Raw genomic sequence first — 26,999 nt, forward strand, 5'->3', positions numbered from 1 at the left:
ATATAGTTTTTTTTTCATTTCTGATTTAGGCCAAAAAAAAAATCCAGCTGTGTCCCTTTTTTGAGACGCTTTGAGGTAGGGGTATCCATTCGGTTAACCGACCCGAAATAACATTAACCAAATTAATCGACTTTTTAAAATTTTTAACCATTAACCAAATTGAAATTTTTTCAAAAAAAATTAACCGAACCGAAATTTTTTCGGTTAATTCGGTCGGTTAACCGAGTTAACCGAAAATTATATATTTTTTATTTTTAGTTAAAAATTAACTGAATTACCCGAATTAACCGAATTAACTGGATTACCCGAATTAACCGAATTAAATCACTACATAATTAAATTACTTTTAGACTTTTAGACTTTAGTTTTAGAATTTTATTTTTATTTATTAAATTATTTGTAATTTTTATGATTGGGTTAGGTTGGGTTGAATACTTTGGTTTAGATTGGGTTTAGGTGAATAGTGGGCCTATTTATATATTATAATTTTATTTATTAATTTTTCGGTTAAACTGAAAAAATTCGGTTAACCGACCGGTTTCGAACCGAATTAACTGTTAACCGATAAATTAAAAAATATTTAACCGACCTCCGACCGAAAAAATTCGGTTAACCGACCGACTAACCGAATTCGATCGGTTAACCGAATTTTTTCAGTTTTATTCGAATTTTGTACCCTACTTTGAGGTGTATCTGGTAAGTATCCAAATGTGTCGGTGGCGTGTCCATGTTAGATACTAGTACGGTACTGGTACGAAGGAGTTTTCTCTGTAACGATGCTTCATATCTAGCTGGTTTAATGGTTTACAGCTGACTTGTGTACTTAGTTTTATTCCTATCAATAAAATATGACGTTTCAATTTTTACAATTTACACGTTAAATAAAATAATTGAAATAATAGAATCCTTTTGAAATAATTAATTAATTAATATTGATACTAAATTGTTGTTCGTTTGAAATTGGATTGAATAAGTATAATTTATAATAATAATAACAAATATGCTGACCGCTTCAATCAACATAACAGTTTTTATAAGGTTTTTTTTTTAACTGTGACATATGGTAGAGATAATTTAATAAAAAATAATTAATTTTAAGGATGAATAATTAAAGTTAATAATCAAAAGACATTTTTTATATATTTTAACAACTTTAAGTACCTAACTAAATGAAAACATAGATTTTTAATTTTTTTATAGTTTCGAAAGCTTTTAACACATTTAAACCAAATAATTAATAAATTTAATCTACAAGCAATATCTAAAAACTTACTACATCATCTCTCTAATATTTATTATTTACTAAAAAATAAAAATAATTTACACACTTCTTTATAAACACACTCCACCAAAACATATATAATTCATATAATTTACTAATAATATGATGTACAATATTCATGATAAGAACCTAGAGTTTGAGGAGCTTCTCTCACAGTACTAACTTCCCTAAACGGCGCCGTACCGCCGCAAGCGGGACTTCATATTCATATTCGCATGACCAAATTTAATACCCTTTGTGCTATAGCTTAGATATACATGAGCCAGATTTGTAGTTAAAAGCTTTGATCGTATTAAGCATATACTCATATATAATATTATGCAAAGGGATTCCCTCCAAAAGAAGAAGATGACCTGTGGATTGCAGGGGTGGAGAATTCGCCACCAGGGTGCTGATTGGTGTTTAATGGGCTGAAATTTCGCACCAAAATTTTCATTAAAATGTCCATCAAAAAAATCTTATGGATGTACTGGGATCGAAATGTATCACTAGTCACGAGCAACACCACCTTCCAAAATGCTAGGGTTTTTAATTGAATTTAGATTCAGCTATTTTTTTCCAGATCCAAAATGTTTAAGATAGTTGGTTTATATAATCACTTAGAATAATTTTGAGTTTGGAATTTCTCATCTCATGTACTTTTAAAAGTATTTATAGCCCGAATTAAAATTGAGCAATCTTTTTTTTCCTTTTAATTTTCTTGCTCAAACGTAGTTTGGACTAAGTCTTAGTCCCAGGCCGTAAGTTTGGTTTATGTAATTATTGGTAGAAGTACTATAGAGACCCCTAAAAGTTAAATTGCATTCATTCTTTTTTACTTAAAAAATAGATAAATTAATTCATATACGTTAGATTAAAAAGTAAATTTATCATTTTTATTAAAAATTCTATTTATTTTTACTGTTAAAAATTAGCCTAGTTGGCGATGAGCATGAGGTGTATGTGGCACGCTATATGTAATTTGTCTTGTTATTCCACCAACCATACCAATTTTAAACAGTAGAAATTCATAAAATTTTTAACAATCTAACATATAAGGATTAATTTATCCATTTTCATACAATCTTACTCTTTTTGTTTGAAATGATAATTCAATTGAGTAGTATAGAAAAAAGATACTACTGGGAACAAAGCAATTTCATCCAAATGTTCTTTTACATGCTAATTTTATAAATTTTCTCTACATTAATAAATAATGTAACCAATCACTATTATAGTTCATTCAGTTTCAGCGTTGCCATGTCACAATCAAAGGGAACCCAACAAAAGAAATTACAGCTCATTATTAAGGATGAAAAATGAAGTTACCTTGCAGGTTGCGGGTTGTTAGGTAATTGTTGCCCTATATATGAACCTGAGGATCATTTAAGTATATTAAAAACAGTACACTTAAACGAAATTGGATTAATAACTAAAACATCACATGACATAAAATAATATCAACATAATATGAAGATACGAATATTTAAAAAGTTCAATAATATGAATTATTAACGCATCAAAATTTACATAAATATAAAATATTTTAAGCGCACAACAAAAGACTCGGCATGATATGGATATAAAATTGTCTGGTCTACCAGAATGATAAGAAAGATATAAAGAAGATTGGAAACTTACTTGAAGACATTCCTGAAGGGCTTGATAATGATTGGAAAAGTACTGTCCCGTAAGGTGACGACTGCTGTGGCAACCATTGAACAGAAGGGGAATCAATGGGTCGAGATCCATGCCAAGAAGCCACGGAAGGTGACTGTAACATACAACTCAAATTAGCATGGTGAATACATTCAACCGCACAATGACCTTTTCTTAGATCATTGATGGTATCTCCAGCAAAAAAAGGCACATGCTTTTAGTTGCATTGCATTTATTGATTTTGGACATAACGTGGTCAATTGCAAAAAATATTAGAGGCAGAAAGAATCGAAACCGCAAAAATAGTCTCTAACATCGTTCCCTACCAGATGTTTAAGCTACCTAGCAGCCACTTTAAACGCCAATATGAATCTCCCTCTTGTAATTTATGCTCATTAACTAGCAAAATTTCTTTAGCAGGCTTGAGCCTCCTAGCGTCACAATTCAGCAAATTAATTATGTATGAAAGACACACTATCTCGGATTTAGGTATTGTTAAATATATGTCCGACATGGGTATTTTCTATTTTTCTAAGTTTTTCTATATATTTGGAGGATTATATCTTTATACCCATGTTCAGATATATGTTAAATATGCGTACATAAAAAATTTTGAGGGACACCAACATAGAAAACAGCAGGCCCAATTCATCATAAAATTAAAGACAAGAACTTTTTGACAGGGTGCACAACTAAGTGATTAAGATTGTAAGAAACAATAAATAAGTTCCATAAACAATACAAATACAACCAGAAATAGCTTTTTGAAAATGGACAAAAATAATAATATAGCTATTCTGTGAAAACTTGAATAAGTAAACAACAGTCTCAGTGAATGAAAACCTCTAGGCTCTAGTCACAAGTTAGATGATCATTAGAACAACTAAAGAGGAATTTAGATGTGTACCATTGAGGATTGAAGATGTGTCCCGTTCGCATTCTTAAGATCAAATGTGTTTGCTTGATTTGCTGGTTGACACACTGTTGGCGCTTTCTGTATAAGAAAACACAGATTAGGATTAGAAACTCATTATGAAAAGAGTATCTTATTCTGAGAAGAATTACCACTGCATAACCCATGACATGGGCTTGAAGTACTTGCCACCCAGGGGATTGTACTGGAGCTGGTGAATACTGCAAGCCTTGGCCCATGACATGGGCTCGAACTGCTTGCCACCCAGGGGATTGTACAGGCGCCAGTGAATACTGCAAGCCAGGCCCCGTGACATGGGCATGAAGTGCTTGCCACCCCGGGGATTGTGCAGGAGCTGATGAATGGGTTGCTACAAAAAGGTGCTGGAGAACATTCAGAATACTAATTAGATACTGATAAAAGAATACAGGTCTTCTCTTCTTTATTTTTCTGAATAGATGCAAATGTACAAGAAAGGAACTTCAGTTTACCTGAGGAATTTCTTTTCTTCCACTAGATTTCTGCTCTAAAGGACCAGAATCTGGCATGAGTGAAGGACCAGTCCCCTGATCCTGCAAATAGATAACACAGAAAAATTCAAGAATAAGAACGAAACACATTAACATCATTTCTGTCCTTTATTATGCATGGAATGATTTCAAATGTAAATGAACAGATAAAACTTTAATTTACCGCTTGCAATTCCTTTTTCCCACCCAACTGATGCGCTGAAGGAAGAGACTCAGTTGCGACTCCAGAGCTGGCCTGAGGAATATGCTGTGGGACAAATTGAGATGATTGCACGGTTAGACTGCTTGAGGGCATAGAGGAAGTAGATTGAAGGGCAGTATCTGGAAATACAGAGCACTGAGGATGTGGGATGTCTTTATCTTGTTTCGTCTGATTAGTGCCGCTAGAGGTACCACCTTTTCTAATAGTCAATGATGATAAGGCACTCACTGTGGAAGCTCTTGGACTGAGAAAAGTGGAAGTAGGGGATGAAGTCGATGTATTGCTTAGGTTTGTAGCAGGAGATACACCACTACTGCTAGGAGTCCTAGGCAACTTACCCGTAGTCGGTTCCTTTGATTGAACGTCCATAGGTTTAGCTGCAGGAACAACAGAGTCCAGGTTTTTTGCATTTGAAGCAGCCTTTGATTGATTTCTCGGAGTAGGACAGCAAATGGTCGAAGGATTTTTAGAAGATGATGAACTTGCTGGTTTTGAAATAGACTGACTACTGGGTTTTGGTGATTGTTTTGAAGCTGGCTCAGGGTCAGAACTGATACTATCTGCGCTTCCTAATGTGTGTTTTTCATTTCCCATAGAATCCAGGTTTCTAGGTTTAGTAGAATGTTCATCAGTGTGTCTTGGCTTTGTAGTAGATTCGGTCCTCTGCAATGAACATTTTTATTGGAATAAGACATTCCAGAAAATTATAGAAAGATGCTAATAAACCATTTCTAACACATATCACAACGCAATGAGGATTCATCCATTTATACAACCTATAGTTGAAAATAACAAGATGAAGAACTTAAAAGACTAAATTCATAGCACACTTACAGAAAAACCATGATACTAACTTAGAAAATACTAGGTAAACACTAAAACCAAAAGAAATTGCATCAGGGCATTTAAAATGTCATGAAGTTCAAAATGAAAAGTATAATAACAGAAGAACAACATATAACTTCTACCCCAACTGTTAAGCATAATGTACAAGCCAAGTACATGGTTTAAGAGAGACTTACTTGCATAGAACTAGGACTATCAGAAGGCCTACCACCATCTTCTTTAAGAGCTTCTCTTAGTCGCAGAGTTGGGATTCTATCTAATATATCCCCAAGAGAATGAACCTCTCGTGGCCTGGATGAATCTAGTGCAATTTGCTGATTTGAGAGCTTTCTCTGCATATTGTATGTCTCTGTAGTTTCAGATATATCGTCACGAAATCTATCATCCACCACCTCGAAGTATGTAGAAATTCTCTTGCGATCAACATGCTTTTGAGATTCTTTACCATTTCCATTATTTCTTCTTTCCCCATAATTGTTTCCTGAATCCCTTTCATCACTTGCTCCACTAAATCCAGATCTCTCAGTGCTGCGTTGTTCATAGATATCTGAAGAAAGCATTTTATGAAGGCCACTGCGATCACTGTGTTTTTGAGATTTTTTAACATTTCCAATATTTCTCCTTTCACCATAACCATTTCCTGAATCTCTTTCATCACTGCTTCCACTAAATCCAGATTTCTCAACACTGCGTTGTTCAAAGATTTCAGAAGAAAGCATTCTGTGAAGGCCACCGTGACCACCATGTTTTTCAGATTCTTTACCATTTCCATTATTTCTTCTTTCCCCATAACTGCTTCCTGAATCTCTTTCATCACTTCTTCCAGAAAATCCAGATCTCTCAACGCTGCGTTGTTCAAAGATTTCTGAAGAAAGTATTCTGTGAAGGCCACTGCGAGGAGTAAAAGAATCTTCCCTGTCCATCTATGCAATATGTCAGAAAACCAGTTCAGAAGATGAATGCATCTTCAAGTAGATTGAATCACTAATTCACTACCCTTTCAACACAAATAAACATTTCTTGCAGATCATGTTAAAGTAATTAGCTTACCCTCTTAGGAGTTAAAGGCCCGTCAACATTACTCTTATTCATAGATCTTTCCGGGCTGCGTTGTTCAAAGATATCCGAAGAAAGCATTCTATGAACACCATTACGATAAGTAAAAGAATCTTCCCTTTCAACCTGTGCAATATGTCAAAAGAAAAAAAATTTCAGAAGCTGAATGCATCTTCAAGTTGATTGAATCACTACACTTTCAACACAAATGAACATTTCTCACATGCCATGTTAATCTCAAGTAATTAGCTTACCCTCTTAGGAATCGAAGGCCTATCAACAGTACCCTTCTCACCACAATATCTTCTATCCACATACACGTGCTTAATGAATTTCCTGAGCCCCTCAACATTACTGATACCAAGCATATGAGTTAACACTGTCATCACCTTCCAGAGTTCCAGCACTACGTTGAAACATAAACAGGATAAATTTTACCGGTTATCAGGAAGAGATTGATGTTGCGAATCCCATTGTCTAAAATATACTTCCTTTGCATGCTGGAAGACAAAGATTGAAATAAATTAAAGAAACAACAGCCATCCGCCAATTCATGTATTAGACCTTCATGTCATGTTTCATGTTTCTAGGTGTATCAAAGAAATTAACATGCAAATATTTCAGAAGATGATCAACTGTGTTTGCCTGTTTGGCAATTGATGATTAATTACCTCGTTCCCACATTCACGAAGGGCTGCAACATCTTCTGCAGTAAATGTGGCCATTGATACTGATTTAACCCGATGCGAAAACTCACGACTACATAATTAAAAAGAGCCATAAACCAAATTGTCAAGGAAGAAGAAGAAGAAAAAGCAGAGATTTGAAATTACGGGAAATACTTAACTGTATTCCACTACACGTTGCGCAAACAAAAGTCGAAAAATTTGTGCAGACATATTGAGGTCCCTGCTCAAATGGTACATTCCGCATGCTAATTAGTCATTGCACATACATACATACATACATACATACATACATACATACATACATACATACATACATACATACAATAAGAAACATGCAACCGAGATGAGGAAAAATTTCCAACGCCAAATGCGCAGATTTTAACAAATAAAACCTTCGGTGGATTTTTTTCATTTTTCTAATACTACGTTTCGAAACATGGATTTAAAATTTTACTTGATAATTTTTCATGTATAAATTAGTTAAAATACAATTTGATTATATATTTGAAAAGTTCAAATTCAAAATCATCTATGGCTAGTGTCTAACAAATCTGTGAATTTAAAAATTAAACATAAATGTTGCAATTGCATACACTATTTTCAAGTTCAAATTTCCAAATGCAACGTAAAAAAATGAAAGAAATTATAAAAAAAAAATTAATCAACCAAAAAGAGAAAATTTATTGTTAAAAAGAAATTACCTGGCTATTGCAGTTGATACAACGGCGATTGCTTGGAAGCTTCATGAGGTTGCGAACGATTTTCTCATTCTTCTCATCTTCTTCAACTTTTCGCTTCATTTTTCTTCTAAAAAGAAGAATTAATCTTCTCTTCTTGCTGAAAAACAAAGCCAAAAGAAACGAAGAAAGGAAAAAGAAATCAGAGAAATGGAAAATGCAAAACTGATAGAAAAAAAAAATTAACTGAAAATTGATTAAGATTGAAAGGATTAAATGAATAATATAGCTAAATTAGGTAAAAAAATTCTTTTATTTTTAACAATTTAGAGAAAAATATAGGCTGCATTTGTAACTAAAAGAAAAAAAAACTGTTGTACCGGCGGGAACGGTGGCGTTTCACCGCTGGACTTTTCTGAGAGATTATGAAAAAGACTGCGTGCATGGGAAGAGGAGGACGAGGAGAAGCCCAAAAGAACGACGACGTTTAGATGGCAGATAGTGACCGTTATTTTATTTTTACGAAAAAGCCATTGAGGTGATTGAGAGGGAACATTACATTGCCCGCAATTTGACTTTATGCTTTATACTACCCGCCAATATCAAATAAGTACGGATGAATGCGAAAAAGCTTACTTAATAATTTAAAATTTTTAATAAAATCTTATGTAAATATTATTTTTAACATAACATGATAAGAGAAATTATATACAGGGGTTGATTTTATTTGGGCTTAATTGTAATATACGGGTTTTTGATAAAAGATTATATGAAATTGTGATTTCACGTCTTCTTTATTCCTTTTCAATAGGAGAATGGCAAATCAGATTTTTGCACTTAATTTTCAGTTTTTTTATTCTGAAAAAATCAAATCCAACTAAAAATGTTAAAAATCAGGAAGAAAATTTTGATTTTTCATTCTTCTATTGAAAAAGGATAGAAATGGCGCGAAATTATAATTTCATACAATCTATTCCCTCATTATACATAGACCACTAGCAAATATAGGTTGACATGGTCTTTCCCAACTGTAGAAATGTATTTTCCTTCTTCCTTCATCTTGTTTTCACAAAAAATTCGAACTTCTGTTCTAATTTCTTACAAGTCAAGAAATCAGGCGACATATATATGGACTTGGAAGAGCCTACTTCAAGGTAGAGATTTACTTGCTTTGCTCTCTTGAAGAGAGTTGCAACTACCAACTCTGATTGTTTCTCCGGCCACGGTGGTAGACGCTAGAAAGATCTCCCTCTCCTCTTCATTCGTATATGCTTGGTTGTTCTGTTTGGCCCCACAACTCCCATATTTTTGTCCAACTCAGTTTGTGGAAGAGCCGCCTCTTTCTAGCAACCCATTGGTCTTAGACAATAGGATAACCACCACCATCTTCTTCCTCCAAGCATCTTCAATTGAATGTCCGGTTGCTAAGATGAAAATAGATTTTTAATTAAATAAATTTAATTTGAACTATCATATAGGACATCCAAGTTGGCATTTAAAACCCATTTGGACTACCACGTAGGACCACCGTCAAGGTGGTAACGGTGCTTAACTGTAGAGTGACCACTTCATAACAAAACGATAACATAAGTGAATAAAATGTATCATTTCAAAGATAAGTGACTAAAATGTAATCTACAGTAAACAAAATTGAGTATTTTTGTAGTTTACCCTTAAAATAAAGGTTTGTTCTTCATTGTTATTGCAATTGAAAAGTGTTTTTCAAAAGTGTAATAAAAAAGTGTTGTGAAAATGGGATTTATTAACTAATGGTAAAAATATCTCTCCAATCCCTCTCAAATTTGATATTAAACAAACTGATCCCACTAAAAAGAAACAATTTAATCCCTATCAATTTTTAAGGCTAAGCAACTAATGATTACTTAAAGCGGCATTAATGGTAGTGTTTTTCATCATTTTTGCATAACTTTGATGGATATAATAATAAATTTAGTCCGTATTATTTATCTATTATGTTAATTTGGTCCTAATTCTAAGAAACTCAACAAATTTATCTCTTAATATTTACACACTTGTCAATTTAATTCTAATTCTTAAAAAATATAAAAAAAAACCAATATATAAATTAAAACTAATTAGCTTTTTAAAAAATCCGAAAAGATGTATTAAAGTTTAAAAACTTAAAATTCCAATTTAGTTTTCTTTCTTCTTTACTCCACCGAAAAATCGTCATCTTCAACCCAAAACTCATAATCACCATCTAACCTTCACCTTCAACGACCCTCACTCACGCCGCCATTAATCACCATTAGCATCCTACCATTTCACAAAGCTGAACTCATCACTCCAAAATCTATAGCTTCATGGTCAAACTGTGACAATCCTAAAGATTCATTTTTTTTTCAGCTTTTATACAAGCTCATTACTCTAATGTAATTTATAGCACAAGACTTTTTAACCATCAAATCATGTTTCAAGTATCATAAAATATGTAATTTATTACTGCAATGGATGAAACTCAAAGATGAATCAAAAGTTACTGCAAACATAAAGACCCCAAAACTACATAGAAATCCAAAAAAATATTTCTTTGAACCTCACTGTTCATGCCAAGAATCCAGAAAACCCACAAGGGACTTATGGTTTACATTAAATACAAACACATAATTCTAAATCTGCAAACATCGCAATACAAATATAATCGTATTGATTCACAAACAAGCAAGGAACCACATCCACTCAGAAAATAAAATAAAATATCAGCTATCTCGAGTTGGGATTTTGAAAACGAAGAAGATTTTGTTTTGAACTTGAGGAATACATGATCTCTTGGTTTGCTTTCTACACTTGAGGGAGAAATGGGTTCGCTTTCTTTGGTTGAGGAAGAAACCAAGAAGAGATGAGAGAAAAAAATTAAAATTAAAAATACATAAAAAAAATTTGAAGTTTAATTGTTTTATATTTTCTTTGTTGAATTTTAAGAGATTTTTAAAATTTTGTGTGTTCTAATTTGCAGATAATTTTTTAGTAAAAATTTTGAAATTGAGCAAATTGATCTCTTTAAAAAAATTGAAGTAATTTAATTCTGATAGTTTAGAAAGTGAGCAACTAAAGATAATTAATGACGATGTTAATATTTTCCATCAATTGTATATTATTTTAATTGGTATAATAACAAATTTAGCCTTCAAAGTTTACATATTTTGTCAATTTAGTCTTAATTTAACAAATTTATTCTACAACATTTATGTAAATATGTAAATGCCAAGACTGGATTTGTTGAATTTTTTTAGAATTAAAGCTAAAATGACAAAATATGTAAACATTAAAGGATAATTTTGTTATTTATAACAATCAAAATTATGTACAATTGACAGAAGACATTAACGTCGTGATTAATTGTCCTTAGTTGCTCACTTTTGAAAATGATAGAGCTTAAACTACTTCATCTTTTTAAATGGACCAAATTACTCAATTTTGAAATTGAGAGGGACTAGAGAGGTATTTTTACCTAAATTTTTAATAATTATAATCAAATTGACAATGTATAAATGTTGAGTGTTAAATTTATTGAGCTTTTTAAAATCAAGACCAAATTGATAAAATAGATAAATATCCAAGACTAAATTTGTTATTATACCTATCAAAGTTATGCAAAATTGACGCGGAATATTAACACCATGATTAATTATCTTAGTTGCTTACTTTCAAAATTGATAAAAATTAAATTGTTCTTTTTTTTAAATGATCAATTTGCTTAATATCGAAATTGAAAGGGACCAAATAGGTGTTTTTACCACAATTAATTAAATTATATGAAATTTAAATAAATTAATATAATAATATATTATATTTAAATAATTTAATATAATGATAAATAAAACATAAATTAATCTACTTTTTTATATACATTTTAAATAATTAATATAAATAAAAATATTTTATATTTTAATAAATTTTACTTTCAAATATAAAAATATAAAACATTTAAATCTCAATTTTTGTATAGAAGAAAAAACAGTTATCGCGATACCTTTTATTCCAAAAGTTTTTTGAAACAAAGGCTAAACATCTTTTATGAAGCAATAAGGCAACATTTTAGAGATTGGAATTAAAAAAATCAAATAAAATATAAACCCTAAGATTTACAAAAAAATAAAATTAAAAGAAAAACATAGATTTTAAACGTACTTAAGCTTTTCTCGTCTAAAAATCAGAATACCAAGAAACTGAAAAGCTCCCAAATTTGCCTTTGTCTACATCCTTTGCTAGTTATAGACGATGGCAGAAGCATCTGGTAATAAACAAGTCGATGGTAAGTATCCTGACCGTTGAGATTCATTCCAATCCTACGTCTCCCGCCAACATCGCCCTCAGGCTTGACCCATCCACCACACCACCTCCATGGACACTTTTCGTCGTTCGTCTTCTACAAGAGATAACGATTGGGGCCCATTCGCTAACTAGCATTCTATCAAAGGAAAGATCCATGTGCATTTAACCGCTATTTGAGCTGCCCCTTGTGCAAACTAACATTTTCACATTGATACTTACATATATAGCTCTCTTGATACCACACGTCTCCCATGACAAATGAATGATGAAAGACCCCAACTTTGACAAGATCCACTACCATCTGTTCACCCTCAATCTCCCATTGTTACGTTTCAAGACGATAATATCCAATCCATGCCCACTCCTCGATCTAGTGGTAACATCCTCGACGATTTGAAGCTCACTCGACCCACCACGGCGCTTAACAATAATGCTTCTCCTATAATCCATCCCCTTGTCATTCGTCACTCCCTCTGGCTTGCCTACCTATCACTCAATTTCCTCTTCCCCTCATCGGAATTGATATGCCACTCGTCAACTTCCCTACACTCTATGGACAGTGCCGCCAAAACCACCACCTTAACCACTTAACAAATCATTGAACCGCAACTATACCCTCTTTCTTCCAAACACTTAGAAAATTGAAAAAGCTAAACACAAACTCAAACTACTATGCTATAGAAGCAAACATAATCGTGCTGTAGAAATAGACATAACCATGCCATAAAAGCAGATAAAACCATTTTAAGAAAACTTTAATGGAAAAACGTTTCTCTATGGACAAAAAAATTCATGAAAGCCTTAGAATTAAAAACGGAAGGAACAAATTCTTCATTTAAAAACACACGACAAAAAAACTAGAAGTAAAAGGCGGTTAGCGGCATCGACAAAGACGCTAATGTTCATGTTTGCGGTAGTTTAACTCCCCAACTAGAATAAAGAAGAACTAATTGCAAAAGTTAAATATTATTCATATGTGCTGAAAAACCGAATTATGGTTTATTTTCATATCCCAATTATTAGTTGATACATTAATTACATGTGGAAAACGTGGCAAGATACTATTGGTCGCCAGTCCTAAAACTCCTTTTAAGATTTACCCAACAGAATCCAAAGAACTCATGTGATCTCAAAGGCTTCATTTTTATAACTCCACATTTCCTAAAATACCCTTTCTATTCTACTTAATTACCGAAAGGCCAAAACCAGAAAAAGGAAAACACAAGAAAACAAAGACCTATCTCCTTTCAATTACACCCAAAAATCCCCCCCCCCCTCAAATATCCATCTTTCTTTATAAAAATCTAGGGTTTACCTAAGTAACGCTATCCCCTATATTTCCTATAAATATCCTAATTTTCCTTTCATTTTAAGGGTTTTCAGGGTTTTGATTTTCTTCGAATTGGATTTTTTTTCTTTGTTTTGTGTTTTTGAATAATTAGTAAGTTTTAGCGATTGGTGTTTGGTTAACGAGAAAGTTATGGCTACGACCGGAGAAGAAGTGGAGTACGAGAGTGATCCAGAGGAGGTAAAGCGTTCACTGGCAATGCGGAGGAGAGAGGCGGCGAGTGATGATGAGGATAATAATACTGAACCGAGGATGGATCGAAAGACTGTGGTTCATTCCGATGAATCCGACGGCCAGGGAGGTGCTGCAGATTATGATGATGGCGAAGAAGAATTGGACTTAGAAGAATCTTATGATGAAGAAGAGGAAGAGGAAGAAATTTATGAAGAGGGGGTAGAGAAAGTAGGGAAAACAGTGTTGCAAAGGAATTTGGATGAAATTGGAGAAGATTTGAAGGAAGCCGTGGTGAGTGATGTGAATTGGAGTTATACGGATGAGGAAGAAGTGGATGTGGAGATTAATGATAACAATGATAATCATGTTGAAGAGAAGGATGAAAAGGAAAAGGAGAATGAGCCATTTGCTGTGCCAACTGCTGGTGCATTCTATATGCATGATGATCGCTTTCGAGAGAATGTTGGCGGTCGTCGTAGGTATTCAAAAAATTTTTGTTTGCTTTTCTGGTTAAATTGCATAATATGTTTTAATTTAACTATTTAAGCTATTAATCGACTGTTTTCTAGTATATGGTGTGTTTACCTAAGGGTTTTGTTATGCTTATTTTAGTTTTCTTAAGGATTGAAGTTGGAATGCTTACTTGCCTTGCTACGTAACTCCCTATGCAGACAATAGAAATTAATAGCAAATAAGTCTTTCATACTTTTAAGCAATGTTACAGTTGGACAACAAAATGTGTTTGGGTAGGTTTGGCACCTATGATATTCATGCTCTGTGTGCAGCTGTTTTACCTTTTGTCATCGGTCTGGTAGTAGGTTTTAAGGAAATGTAAGGTTGTCATGAGAGTTCGGCGTACTTTCTCTTCTAGACAAGTATGATTGCTGACACAATTTGATTACAAAATTTTAACAGTTGGAATGAGGACTAAGGACATAAGATGCCATAATCTACTCTAGCATAATGCTACACAAGTAGGGCTGCATACTGGGTGCTCTCATACTTGAGGCGTTTTCCTTTTTTCTGGTGGTTGTTTTTCTTTCATTTAGGAGATTAAAAGGTACCTGGTTTGAATAAGACCTTTGTTATAAAACAAATAGTGCCCAAATATAAGGGTAAATTTGACCTTATTTGATCAAAAGTTAGGCCTAGATTGATTTGGTATTTGATGACATTATTAGTGATAATTATTTCTTTCACTCGTTTGCTTATGTGTAAGGGAAAGTAGGATTTAATTATCAACATACTTTTCATCTATACGAATACTATGACAGCTATATGAAATTTTATTAACCATAGGCTCTTTATGGTCTGAATCTTTATTTATATCTCTATTTTCTAATTCATTATCAATTTATCACTAATATAAGTGTGTTTGCAAGACTAATTGTTTTGTAACTGTGTCCATATTTTGTAAAGGTTTGTTATATAATCCAACTTTTTACCTTATTAATGGGGCATTTGAAACCAATAACTTGATATTTTTGATACATGTTATATTGATCTATACAATGGGATGGCCCTTTTCCATAGCATAAATCTCAACCCTCACATCCTAGGATTTGAGCTCAAGACTTCCTAGATGAAGGCTTCAGCTCTAACCACTGGGGTTTATCCTCAGGGACAAACCACTTACCTGATGATAATGTACTATCATTGCTTAACTTTTGGTCCAGACATGATTTCAATCCTCAGTATTTTGTTTTTTTTCTTTTTCTTTTACACTAGTTAATATTATGTTTTAAGTTTTTTATCAATATCGTTTGCCACTTTAGGCGAACACGTGGTGGAAGAAAACTGTGGGAATCCAAAGATGATAGGAAATGGGGACATGACAAGTTTGAGGAGATGACTCTGCAAGAAAAACATTATCAAGAGGTAAGGGTTGGCATGCATTCAACTTGCATGATTAGTGTTCTATTTTCCTTAATGTTATTTGATCTGATTTTGTTTCCCTACTGATATGTTTTCCCTTCCACTTTCAGGGAAGATCTTCTAGAGGTAGATATCGAGCTCGGAGTAAAAATCAGGGTCCAGATCATGGTTATCCTAGGGGAAGTAGGTCCAAAGCATTTGGGAAGAAAAACAATCAGAACCAGCCTCCGAAGTCTGTGAGAGGGAGAGGACCCAGGAAGTATGAACCTACTATGAAAAACAGCAATCAGGCACCTCCAACACGGAACAGATCGTGAGTATTGACATGCATTTGTTTTCTTCAATTTTCTATATTGTCATACACGCTTACCATGATTAAATCTGCATGACATTGAAATGAGTTAAAACATTTCAGATCTGGAAAACCTCTTGAGAGAACTTCACAGGCCCCTTCAAGTGGAGTTTTCACGCATGCAACAAATGCAGATGCTGCATCGGTTCCTTCTAGGAAACATGTTTTTGCATCGAGCTTGAGTTCTGCTTCCCCACCTTTTTATCCATCTGGGTCTTCCAACAAAGACGTTACTGTGACTCAGAAGGACATGCAAGCTGGAAGCATGAGCAGGAATCTTCGCCCTTCTGTTACAGATGGGAATTATTCTGTGTCACAATCCAATTCATTAAGAGGGAAGAATGCACTTGATTCTGTCAACATGGCAAAGCTTTGTATAGATGATTCCCGTTGGTCAACTTCCGTGAAGCCTTTGAACAATGTGCAAATGCTACCTTCTGGATCTTCATTGGGTAATACTGGTCAACACTCTCAATCCAGGGTTCAGGTTAGAGGCACACCTATCCCAGGACAGAAGTCTTATCAGTCTGCTCCACGGCAGAACCAAGTCAACAGAGTTTCTCCACAAATGCAGGTCAATGCGGTTCAGAGAAGTCCTGTTCAAGGCTGGGCTCAGTCTTCTGTACAAGCGGCTATTCAGCTATTGGGCCAGCATCCTGGTATTGGGTCTCAAGCTTCCTCTCCACCAAAAACAGCTATGTCAGTCAATTCAAATGAATCTGGAGAGGTTGACTCTTCAGAAACAAGTAGATCCAAGGATGCATTGGTGAGCAAAGGGAAAAACAGTGTTCAAGGAGCTGGAAGGGGCTCTTTTATGTACGGTGGAGCTCAGATAATGGGGGCTACAGGGAATATTGCTGTCCACAATGGTGATCAAAACTTTCCTGCCTTTTTGCCAGGTAAAGCTTTTTATACTACTAATTATTTAGTTTATACTTTAATCTTTTAATTTTTCTGGAATCTACCTGAAAAGGTAACTGTAACATGTGGACACTGTCTTACCTGGAACGGTGCATACAAAATCCCTGGCTGCACCTTTTGAATTATGAATTAAATCAAATTTATTAAATATTAGATGTAGTTTTCATCTGAATATTTTTAATTTCCTTTGGCTAAGGTCAGATTGAGTTTTAATTCCTGGAATGTGGTGGTTTTAGTAGGGATATGCTTTTTATGAGTTGACTAAAGATTCAAGCTTGCTTGAGTTTGTGCAGGGCAATGGCTTTTGTGTGCTTGGTTGCTTAGATTCATTTATATCATTCTATGCCTTTTGTTTTACAGTTCTATGCTTTCCTTGTATTGAACTTTTTTATAAGCTCAATGTCTTTTTTTCCCCCTGAATGATTGGCATGCAGTTATGCAATTTGGAGGTCAGCACCCCAGTGGCCTTAGTGTTCCTGCAGTTGGCATGGCATTTCCTGGATATGTTGCCCAGTCCCAAAATGGTTTGGGAAGTTCAGAAATGACATGGTACAGTAATTCTTTGCCTGTAGAAACTTTTTTCTGTTTATGACACGAGGCTTCCTTTGGCAAATAAAAGTTATGTCTTGGTCAGGTCCATAACTGGCCACAATTTTCTTATGGAGGAAGTTCCTCTCCATAATGAATCATACTTATCAATCTGCTTTTAAGACTCCTCATATTTTCAAAATAAGTTTTTTGTAAAAAAAAATCTCCAATTTGCTACAGATTTTGACAGTAGTAGAAGGGTAAGGTAGGAATCCTTTTGAGTGGGGATATCGATTTGACTATCAATGCAGCGCTAAATCTCTCTTGATTGCTTATTTTCATTCTTGTTAATCTGTTTAATCAAAGAGCATTAATGATTTTCGTTTTCATGATTAGGCTACCAGTATTGACGGGTGGTGCTGGGGCTTTAGGCGCAACATTTTGTCCACCTTATATTCCTGTTGACGGGGCTTATCATGCCCGTTCTTCAGGACAGACGTCTTCAACAGGATCCTCAAGGTGTGTAGCTGGTTACAATTTCTCCCATTCATAAGTTGCAAAAATGGTTATTATGGTTGCTTACTAATTTTTTATTACTATTTAATCGCCCTTTGCAGCAAAGAAAATACTTCTGGCAAACCCATTAATGAATGGAAGCCTTCTCAAGAACCTGGTAAGCAACGATCTGTCCTGGTCTTAAATTTGTGGACTTTGGAACATAGGCAGTTAGCACTCTGCCATACTTTTTATATTTTAGTAGTTAATTAGCTGTCTCCTATGTAGAGCTTGTGAATGATGACTATGGTGAACGACAAAATAACCCAAATAAGCAACCTCGCAGGCAAGTGTGGATTCTGTGAATGAGTGGAAAATATTTTTCAGATACATCATTTATTATATGTGTTCTGATTTGTTATCCTTGATTTCCATACAGATATTCAGAGATGAGCTTTAGCAAGTGATTTACTATAGATGGAGCCTGTCCCAATAAACTGATAAAGGTGATGGTTTGGCTATGAAAGTTTTTATTATTTTTGTGGATGTTTGACGTTTCTTATTTATGTACTGGGTGGTGAGTGCAGGCCTTTTCTTCAAGGCCTTTGGCGATCTCCAGCTTTTGACCCGGACCACTTTGGCTGCAATTTGTTTCTGGATATTGTAGGTAAATCATGCTTCGTCCCTAGTTAATGCCTTCTTAATCTGTTTGAAGTTTGAGGTTTTTTTTTTCCTAGAAGAAACTTATAGCTTCTGTGGCTTTATTTCGTGTCCAAAAAAATGCACAAAATAACAATGCAGTTTCTATTTCCGTGCCTCTCCTCTCCTACGATGAGAAATTGGAAATTTCTTATGCAACTACTGCCACATGTGAAAAATGTTAAAAGATCTTTTCTAACTAATGGCACTGTGGCACTGATTCAATCTGGCCTGTTGTGTAGTTTTATAGTTTTATAAACATTTTTGCTTAATGAGTTGAAAATCCATACATCGGCAGCACCTTTTTTTTCTCTTAGTAATCGATGGCGGCCTCGTTATTTCATCATCCTATAACCTTAAATCTCTCTCTTTCATCTATGTTGTCATGGCAGAGTTATAAATGACAAACACCTGCTCATGCTACATCGAGTTTCAAGAATATTATCGTGGCTTGACGGGTGGATCTCCCTCGTTTAAATATATGGTATGAATTCAGATAAAAAGATAATATTCTTTCCTCAAATTTACTGCTTGAAAATTCCCTGAAACCACCACAATTATTGTTCCTTACAGGCTTTTTCTTGTGGCGTGAATTTTGCAAATGAAGGTTGTGAGAAATTTAGGCAGAGGCTTCTCCATGAAAGTATGGAACAAAGATTATCTTGGCAGCAGCAGCAGTTTGCTTTAGTATGATAAGTTGTGCAAAAATGGTGGGCTTTGACGTTTATTTTCCCTTTCTTCCATCTTTGTCTAGAAAACTTGCTTGGTTGATGAGTTAAGAAGCCTGGTTTTTAGAGTAAATATATGTCATATTTTGGGAGTATTTTATTGAGATATTTGACAGTTGGACTCTGCTATTGTGAAAGGGATTCTTTAATTTAATAAGTTGGATCTGATGATTTAGTGGCTTTAAAGCTTTTATTCTGTTCAGAGCTCTTTCTTGCTGCCGCTTATTTGAATTTTATATTTTTAATAATTACTAAGCTGGTATAAATGGACGGGAGTCCAAACTTTCTACAATCAAATAATATTGCAAGGGAAAATAAATGTTTATGAAGCTTTAAGCCCTGTGACAAAGAATCTCTCTTTCGTAGGTACACTACTTTCTATGTCTCTGGGCCTATCCAAAACCGGATTCCCCACAAAAATCGGATTTCGGGAAGAAAATTATAATTTAATTCTTTTTTAAAAGAAATTAACTGCCTTTACTTTAGACCAAGCCTTAGTAGAAAAAGGAAAATGAGGATCAAACTAAGAGAAAAATGACAATAAAACTCTTACGATCTCCGTAGTTTCAATCGGAAACTTTAACTATTAGAGATACCAACTGAAGTATAGAATTTTCTTTTTGTTCTCTGTGACAAGAACTGAAGTTATGAACTCACATTACATTCAGGAAATTGGGTGAAAAGAATTACCAAATGAATGTCTAAATTGGATGTCTTGCGGCAGCCTAGCATGGTTAGCTTAAGTACAGGCTCGAAAGTCGAAACCCATTGCATATCTCCAGGATCCATAGGAGACAAGCCTTCATTTGTCTGGCATGTTACTGCAAAGAAAATTTCGGAGCAAAAATACCATAGTGCCATACACGTCAAGCTTATGCTTCTTAATGATCATCATAAAATTATAAGGGAATAAGATTATATTTGCAACAGAAATCCTTGAACTACAAAACAAGTAATCGGACAACCCTATATCAGGAAAAGAAAAAAGAAAAAGCACTAAACAATTAATTTTAATGTCATTAATGTATGCGGAACTTACTCCACAATCCACCAATCAAGGTTATCTCAGAACCTGGCAGCCAATTCAACTAGATCTTTGTACTCATCGCTAACAAAAGACTTCACTTTCAGGGTAGGGTTTTCACCATCAGCCTTCTCTGGAGACTCGTACTTTATCCCAATTACAGTTGACAAACCTGTACAAAAACAATGTACTCACAAATCCAACCACATAAAGTGTCTCATGTAGATCAAATTGAAAACGTGTTCGACATTTCTAAAGCAAAAAAATATGATGATGGATGTCACGTAAAGATCTCAGGTTCGACCCTTATTGCACTTTGGTTGTGCCCAAATAATAATATTAACTAAAAGCAGGACTAAATTACATGAACACGATATATTTGGTTTCAAACATCAAGAAGGCAGCACAAAAATATATATATACAGCACACTTTAGCAAATATTATTATGAACCTCAAACTAAACACGTATAAGCTATGCTAAAACTTGATATTATAAGGATAAGTGATTCACAATGAAATGACATCAAGTTGCAGGATGCCACAAATAGGATTGCCTTAAGTCGTATGACAAGATGCTATCTCCATAACTTTAAGAAAGGGTGGGGACAAACTTAGGCTAAGCATTCAACAAAATTAGAGATTAAGGGCCCATAGAATCAAGTAGAGATAGTTGAGTAAAAACTACAGTAGTAATGAGCCACACTCGAATTATAACAAACTGACATACTTGTCATCAAGATATTATATGAATCACACTATAACACAAGTGAAGCATGCGTCATCCTTAGAGAACAACTTTGGGTGAAATTTAAAGTTCATTCCAAAAGGCAGTTAATTTTAAATTATAAATTTAGAACGGGACAATAAAATCCTTGCATAGAAAGGGAAAAAAACATAATTGAAGGTACTCACTTGAATGTACACGTCCGTATAAGAATCTTTCACCTTTCCAGAATTCCAACGGTCTTGATCTGATCCTCGTGCTTCGTCTCCTCCCTTCTGTATCGAATGTAGTACCAGCACCTAGAAAGGAAGAAAGCAGAGTCATTGCAATGCAACTACAAAAACACTCCAAAGATCCAAGTTGAAGTTTTGGTATTAGAGACACCTGCAAGGCTTTGTCTCCGAGAAACTTCTTTCCTCTTAAGTACACGGTGTGCACTTCGTTTTGTTTTGCCCTTCTTATTCTGTTGCTAAAGAAATGAATTGAAAATTAGAAAAGTTGGGAAAAGAAAGTTGAATTGAGAGATTTTCAAAAGGGAAGGTATACGAGTTTGAGAAAATTAAGCAGAATCAGACAAAAATAAATTTTGGAAAATGGAAAGGTAATAGTATAATTTCTATATATAAGCCCAGAAAAGCAGAACATAACTATATAAAATAATCAATAAGATAAATAATTGTGGAAATTACAAACCTCATGCAACTCCTGACCACTTTCTACAGCTCTTGAAGGTCCATCCATTCCATGGTCCTGATCCATAGCAGGATTTGCTTGATCTAGGGAACAGAAATGTACACAAATGAAACTAATAAATTGAAACCATCAAAACTATATCAACGACCAAGGTAAATTAGGCTCATGATGTGCTAGGTCCAATGCAAACAAAGGTGGAAAAGTATAATTTAAAATGTAAATAAATCTAGTAATACAAGATTTAGAAAGAAATTTTAAGGACAATTTATTTAAAGCATAATATTAGATAAATCCACGATATGATAGAGGGAGAGAGAGGGCAAGGAATGAGCAGAAAATCCTATAGCGTCAGATACGAGCATAAAATAGACTTGGTTTCTGATTATAATAGTGTGAGAACTATATAACATGTGGCAAGTTATGTGTAACTCAACATATCAACCAGAAAATATTTTGGTGGAAAGGAGGTTTTCCTTAGAGATAGAGAGGGTGGAGACAAATTTGTACCACTCACAAAAATCTTATATAATAAGCTAACTATCATCCATTCATCATAATCATGCAAGAAAAAATCTTTAGACTTTTTGAAGGATCATAAGCGTCTAGCTAGGAATTTGGCTAAGCTGAGAAGTAGTTTGCCTCCATTTATTTGTGCACCACTAAGTACTGGTCTTAATCATACCTGACTCTATCTGAATGGTATGTGAATTAACAATGGTTGTGCCCTCCACATTAAGTTGGACATGAGCAGAAACCACTGCTTCCAATGGTATATCTTCTACCTGTGTTTTGTCACAATACCTCAGAGTTAATTAACATTTAGTAACAAAGGTTAGCACCAAACTGCAAATGACTAACTCTTGAAAAGTCAATATGAATACTCACCCTTCCACCAAATTCAATTGGTTTTCTTGTTTGACTATCTGTATCAACTTCAGGCCTACTTAAACCATTATTCTCTAAGGCAGCCTGAGATCCACTTGAGACAGCACTAATACCACAATCAAGTCTACTATCATTATCATTAACAAATTTGTCAAAAAGACCAGCAAAATCTCTCCCATCGAGCTCAGTATTTGCATTAGCAGTCGTAGTTTGATTTGATTCTAATATTGGAGACCTTAAGAGTTGAGACACATTCCATTCCTTTTCTGTATCAACCTGACTAGATTGTTTTTTGATACTTTCAACAGCAGATGCACTTCCCCCAGGTGATTTGTCAATATTGTCAGTTGGAAAAGGATGACTAAGAGGATCCAACTGCAACACATATTTATTCTGCAATGACATTGAAGCTAATGGATTTCTTGGAGGAGTAGGAGAAGCTAAATGATGAACAAAACTTTCACACTGTTGCTTTGGTGATCTTCTATCAATGCAGTGTGACACACTTGGTTCTTTTTCTATACCAACCTGATCAGATTGTTTACTAGTATTTTCCATTGGAGATGCATTTCTCACAGGTGATCGGTCAATATCATCATTTGAAAACGGATCATTTAGTACATTGAATCGCAAACTTTGTTTCTTCAGCAATAATACCGAAGCCAATGAACTTGGCGGAGTTGGAGAACCTGAACAATGAACTGAACATTCAGCCAGTCGGTTTGGTGTCCTTTTACTAATCCCTTTCATCAAATCTGATATTGAATTTCTAGGCTTTGTCAAGTTTTCTTTAGAAGCCTTCAAATCAATCCTTCGTATATCTTGCAAATCAGGAAGGCATATTTTGTCCAGATCAACAGGCTTGATCTGCAACCGCTCCTTTAAAAGACTGACTGCCTCGTCCCCATCATAATTACTGGAAAGCAAATGATCCAGAAGTTGATTAATATTGTTCTCTGCTTTGGTCACCGAACCTAAGGAGTATATAACACCAATTTATCATATACGCAAAGAAGGGAAAATTTAGTAGCATTATAAAACCAAACACAAACGAAAACCTAGTCATATTGCAGGTTAGTTTTAGAAGATATCAAGAATGGGAAGCCAAGGGGGTATAAAGTAACACAATTAAGAATTGACAAATCAACCTTTCATGACTCACCAGCCAACTTCTCTGCTAGTTCGAGGACCGGGTCAGATTTTTCTTGTTGTGAACCACAAAGTGGACTACGAAGTTCCTCATCAAAGCTTTCCACCGGGGACATAGAAGTAGAATAGCGATGTTTGTACTTAACTGATCTCCTAAAAATAAAATCACAAGACTATGTTATATACAAATATACAAAAGATAAAAGAAGTAACAAAACTGAATACAACAGAAATTTGGCTACAGAAAAATTTTGATCAGACCTCGCTATTCCAGGGCGACGAGGGCGTGCAGCCATGGATTGAGCATTTTCATCCAAATTTGATGGAACACCACCTGTTTGTTTCTGTATTTCTTTTTTGGCTTCTATAACAACACAAACATACATCGAAAAGCTGAGTTCATGTGAATAGTTGCAGATTAAATTTTCCAACAACAATAATAACAATCATAAAACAAAATTGAGCAGCAAACTTACTTTGCACATCAAAACACTAAGTTCATACAAATAATTGCAAATTAGATTTTCCAACAATCATAATAAACAAATACATAAAAAGGCAATTGAGCAGCAAACTTGCTTTGCACATCGAACCGCTAAGTTCATAAAAAAGATTGCAGATTAGATTTCCCAAAAACGATTTTTAAAAAAGCCGCTATTAAGCAGCAAACTTGCTTTACAGTTTGCACATCGAAAAGCTAGGTTCATAAAAATATTTACAGAAAAGATTTTCCCACAATGATTAAAAAAAAAAGAAGAAGAAGAAGAAGAGCAATTGAGCAGCAAACTTCGCATATCGAAAAGCTAAAATCATATAAATAATTTCAGATTAAATAAAGCAAATGAGCAGCGAGCTTACTTTCAATCCTATCAAAAGCCATAAAGAATTCCTCCGGATCGTTCAATTTATCGATATCTAAACTTGGTTCTAAACTCACAGTTGGCTGACTACAAAAGATTAAAGAAGTAAAATTAAATTAAACTATAATAACATTAATCAGAAGAACAAAAAAAGAATTAAAATGAACCGAGCAATTTAGAATAATCTTAACCTTGAATTATGTTTCAAAGAAAACCGAGCTCGTTTGCGGCCTAAAGCCGGTCTTCGTTCTCGAGGATTTTCCATAACCTCTTCGGCATCGGAGATTGACATATGGAGGTTACACGATTTCTGAATTGGTATCGACAAAGTGCTTTAGCTTGCCCTAGAAGTTTAGAACGACTTCGCAATGGCTGGAATAAATAAACAAATTAACCGAACCAAAGTAACAGTAGGCTTTAATATGAATCGAGACAGAGAGTAATCGCAATCGGCAATCGGCAATTCAAGTGAAATTGTTGTCAATGGTTTAATTCTTCTCTTAGTCCCTATATTCTTCAGACTTTTAACATTTAATCTACCAACTTGTCTCCCATTAATAGGTGTTTTTTCATTAAGTTAAAATATGCTGTTAGTCCCTGTATTTTTTTATAAAAGTTTAGATTTTGTCTTTATTCTTTAAATTTTAAAAACTCAATTCTCCTACTTTTTCAATTTAAAAATCATACTCCAATCATTATCGTTGTTGGTAGATTTTGTTAAAATTTATCAACTTAATATGTTTCTTTTTAATTTAAAAATCCTAGTCCAATCATTATTGTCATTGGTAATTTTTGTTAAAATTTATCAATTTAACATATTTATTTTCCGTCAATCATATGTCACGTTACATGGGAGTAGCATCAACATGCCAAACTAACAAATTTTGATTAAAAAATACTTACGATTTTAATAATAGGACTAAGATTTTTAAATAAAAAAGACTTTATTTTTAATTCTTTAAGTATAGGGAATAAATTTTAAATTTTGTTGAAGTATAAGGGCTAATAGCATATTTTAACCTTTTTACATTTGAATATGTGGCATTCCTCTTCTTCTAATTTTGTATAAAATAATAAATAGTATTATAAAGGTACTTTTATTTTTAGATATTTTATATAATATATTTAAATAAAATAATTTAAACATTAATTAAAAATCACTCTATTAAAAGAGTTACTAATTTTTAATTCACATTCATTTAAATGATAATTTTTTTACATAATTTTTTTTAATAAAATTACTTTTACATAATTTTTTCTCACTTATGGGTATAACATAATTTAGTTCATTTGGAATCTTGTACTTTTATCATGGTATAAATGCATTTAAAATATTTTACTGTTTATTTTTTTATAAATTTTAATATATGAATAAATTTATTAAAATATTATTTTTTACTGTATTTGTATGTAATTATGTAGAGCCTCAAATTCTAATCCAAGAAAAAGGGAAAGAATAAGTTAAAATGGGTTTCGCTATAATTAGAATTCATCATGTTCGGGTCTCCTAACTCATTCAGAAGATTTGTTCGAAAAATAAGAGGGTTTAAATAAAAATATAAGACCGAAAAATAGGATTGGACAACAAATGAGGCTCATTTTCTAAATGGGTCAGGCCTCAAATAAGAGTTTTCTGACTCGGGCCCAACCCGAATAAATTAATTATGTTTTAATAAAATTATCTTGTTGTTTTGTTGTTGTTACTGGTGTTTTGGTGTTATTTTTGCTACTATTTTTGTTGTTATTTGTATTGTTGTTTTTGTTGTTTGGGAGTTGTTTTTTGCTGCCGTTTTTAATGTTTTTTCATTGTCGTTTTTAATATTATTTGGATATTGTAGAACTTATGTTTTATTATTAATTTTGTTACTATTTTAATTTGTTTGTTGTTTTAATATTTGTTTATGTTTAAGTGTATTTGATATATTATATTTACAAATTTATTGTGTATAATAAAATAATTAAAAAAATTAATATGGGTCAAGCCTAGAGGTGTGTATGGGCCTAAAAATTTGCCCAAGCTCGACCCGAATAAAAATGTTAAAACTTGGGCCCGGCCCAGCCCAGTCCACCCATACTAATTTTTATATGATTTTAAAATATATATAATACACCAAAAATACTAAAAATATCAAAATAAATATTTCCCAACAAATTGAAAATAAATTTTAAAAAATATGTATAATTAAATAACACTAAGATAGATGCAACTTAACAAGCAAATGCCTTTAAAATAATAACAAAATTAACAATAAAATAAGTTTTATACAATATCCAAACAATAACAACAAAATAATAGCAACATAATAGTAAAATGGTAGCAAAATAAGGAGAAAACAATAAGAAAATAAGATTTTAAAAAAATATTTTTTTTGTCCTTTATTGAATTCAGGTTGGGCCAGGCTTAGGCCAAAAAT

The 26,999-nt window shown here is 33.6% G+C and overlaps 3 protein-coding genes across 9 annotated transcripts; 1 reads left to right on the top strand and 2 right to left on the bottom strand.

Moving 5' to 3' along the window:
• Nucleotides 1-1,329: 1,329 nt before the first annotated feature.
• On the bottom strand, nt 1,330-8,094 carry LOC107892920 (uncharacterized). Its single transcript, XM_016817939.2, has 14 exons — nt 7,858-8,094; nt 7,315-7,376; nt 7,139-7,226; nt 6,906-6,967; nt 6,722-6,821; nt 6,462-6,593; nt 5,588-6,334; nt 4,527-5,228; nt 4,325-4,405; nt 3,986-4,216; nt 3,828-3,914; nt 2,903-3,035; nt 2,591-2,636; nt 1,330-1,692 (listed from the first exon to the last, which is right to left on the bottom strand). Exons 1-14 carry the CDS (start codon nt 7,954-7,956, stop codon nt 1,599-1,601), a joined length of 2,664 nt encoding a protein of 887 aa, XP_016673428.2. The 5' UTR covers nt 7,957-8,094; the 3' UTR covers nt 1,330-1,598.
• Nucleotides 8,095-13,345: 5,251 nt separating this feature from the next.
• LOC107891690 (protein MLN51 homolog) lies at nt 13,346-19,451 on the top strand. 3 transcript variants are annotated; one of them, XM_016816551.2, is made up of 13 exons: nt 13,346-14,130; nt 15,427-15,529; nt 15,637-15,839; nt 15,942-16,365; nt 16,453-16,777; nt 17,234-17,348; nt 17,724-17,846; nt 17,945-18,000; nt 18,111-18,168; nt 18,262-18,328; nt 18,410-18,489; nt 18,914-19,005; nt 19,095-19,451. In XM_016816551.2, the coding sequence occupies exons 1-10, from the start codon at nt 13,610-13,612 to the stop codon at nt 18,287-18,289; spliced, it is 1,956 nt and encodes a 651-aa protein (XP_016672040.1). In that variant the 5' UTR covers nt 13,346-13,609; the 3' UTR covers nt 18,290-18,328; nt 18,410-18,489; nt 18,914-19,005; nt 19,095-19,451. The 3 variants fall into 3 exon arrangements, with proteins under 3 accessions (XP_016672040.1, XP_016672038.1, XP_016672039.1); XM_016816549.2 differs by having other exon boundaries at nt 15,942-16,777; XM_016816550.2 differs by having other exon boundaries at nt 15,942-16,777; nt 18,410-18,485.
• Nucleotides 19,452-19,810: 359 nt separating this feature from the next.
• LOC107891691 (centromere protein C) lies at nt 19,811-25,050 on the bottom strand. 5 transcript variants are annotated; one of them, XM_016816556.2, is made up of 11 exons: nt 24,777-25,050; nt 24,584-24,672; nt 23,987-24,089; nt 23,739-23,878; nt 22,577-23,550; nt 22,374-22,473; nt 21,692-21,774; nt 21,383-21,461; nt 21,187-21,297; nt 20,289-20,445; nt 19,811-20,070 (listed from the first exon to the last, which is right to left on the bottom strand). In XM_016816556.2, the coding sequence occupies exons 1-10, from the start codon at nt 24,875-24,877 to the stop codon at nt 20,315-20,317; spliced, it is 1,911 nt and encodes a 636-aa protein (XP_016672045.1). In that variant the 5' UTR covers nt 24,878-25,050; the 3' UTR covers nt 19,811-20,070; nt 20,289-20,314. The 5 variants fall into 5 exon arrangements, with proteins under 5 accessions (XP_016672045.1, XP_016672043.1, XP_016672042.1 ...); XM_016816554.2 differs by having other exon boundaries at nt 19,811-20,059; nt 21,383-21,467; XM_016816553.2 differs by having other exon boundaries at nt 21,383-21,467.
• Nucleotides 25,051-26,999: the final 1,949 nt, after the last annotated feature.

Source organism: Gossypium hirsutum, chromosome D09 (assembly GCF_007990345.1).
Source record: "Gossypium hirsutum isolate 1008001.06 chromosome D09, Gossypium_hirsutum_v2.1, whole genome shotgun sequence".
In the NCBI taxonomy this organism is placed as follows: Eukaryota; Viridiplantae; Streptophyta; class Magnoliopsida; order Malvales; family Malvaceae; genus Gossypium; species Gossypium hirsutum.

Bases quoted from the DNA above. Each gene is read 5' to 3' on its own strand.
- LOC107892920 (XM_016817939.2), bottom strand. From the start codon at position 7,956: ATGAAGCGAAAAGTTGAAGAAGATGAGAAGAATGAGAAAATCGTTCGC. The intron at 6,594-6,721 runs GTAAGCTAATTA...CATATTGCACAG, and splicing joins GGCCTTCGATTCCTAAGAGG to GTTGAAAGGGAAGATTCTTT. The intron at 3,915-3,985 runs GTAATTCTTCTC...TTTCTTATACAG, and splicing joins ATGTCATGGGTTATGCAGTG to AAAGCGCCAACAGTGTGTCA.
- LOC107891690 (XM_016816549.2), top strand. From the start codon at position 13,610: ATGGCTACGACCGGAGAAGAAGTGGAGTACGAGAGTGATCCAGAGGAG. The intron at 14,131-15,426 runs GTATTCAAAAAA...TTGCCACTTTAG, and splicing joins AATGTTGGCGGTCGTCGTAG to GCGAACACGTGGTGGAAGAA. The intron at 18,169-18,261 runs GCAAGTGTGGAT...ATTTCCATACAG, and splicing joins CCAAATAAGCAACCTCGCAG to ATATTCAGAGATGAGCTTTA.
- LOC107891691 (XM_016816554.2), bottom strand. From the start codon at position 24,877: ATGTCAATCTCCGATGCCGAAGAGGTTATGGAAAATCCTCGAGAACGA. The intron at 21,468-21,691 runs GTTTGTAATTTC...TCATTTCTTTAG, and splicing joins GTGGTCAGGAGTTGCATGAG to CAACAGAATAAGAAGGGCAA. The intron at 21,298-21,382 runs GTGTCTCTAATA...CTTCCTTTCTAG, and splicing joins TCGGAGACAAAGCCTTGCAG to GTGCTGGTACTACATTCGAT.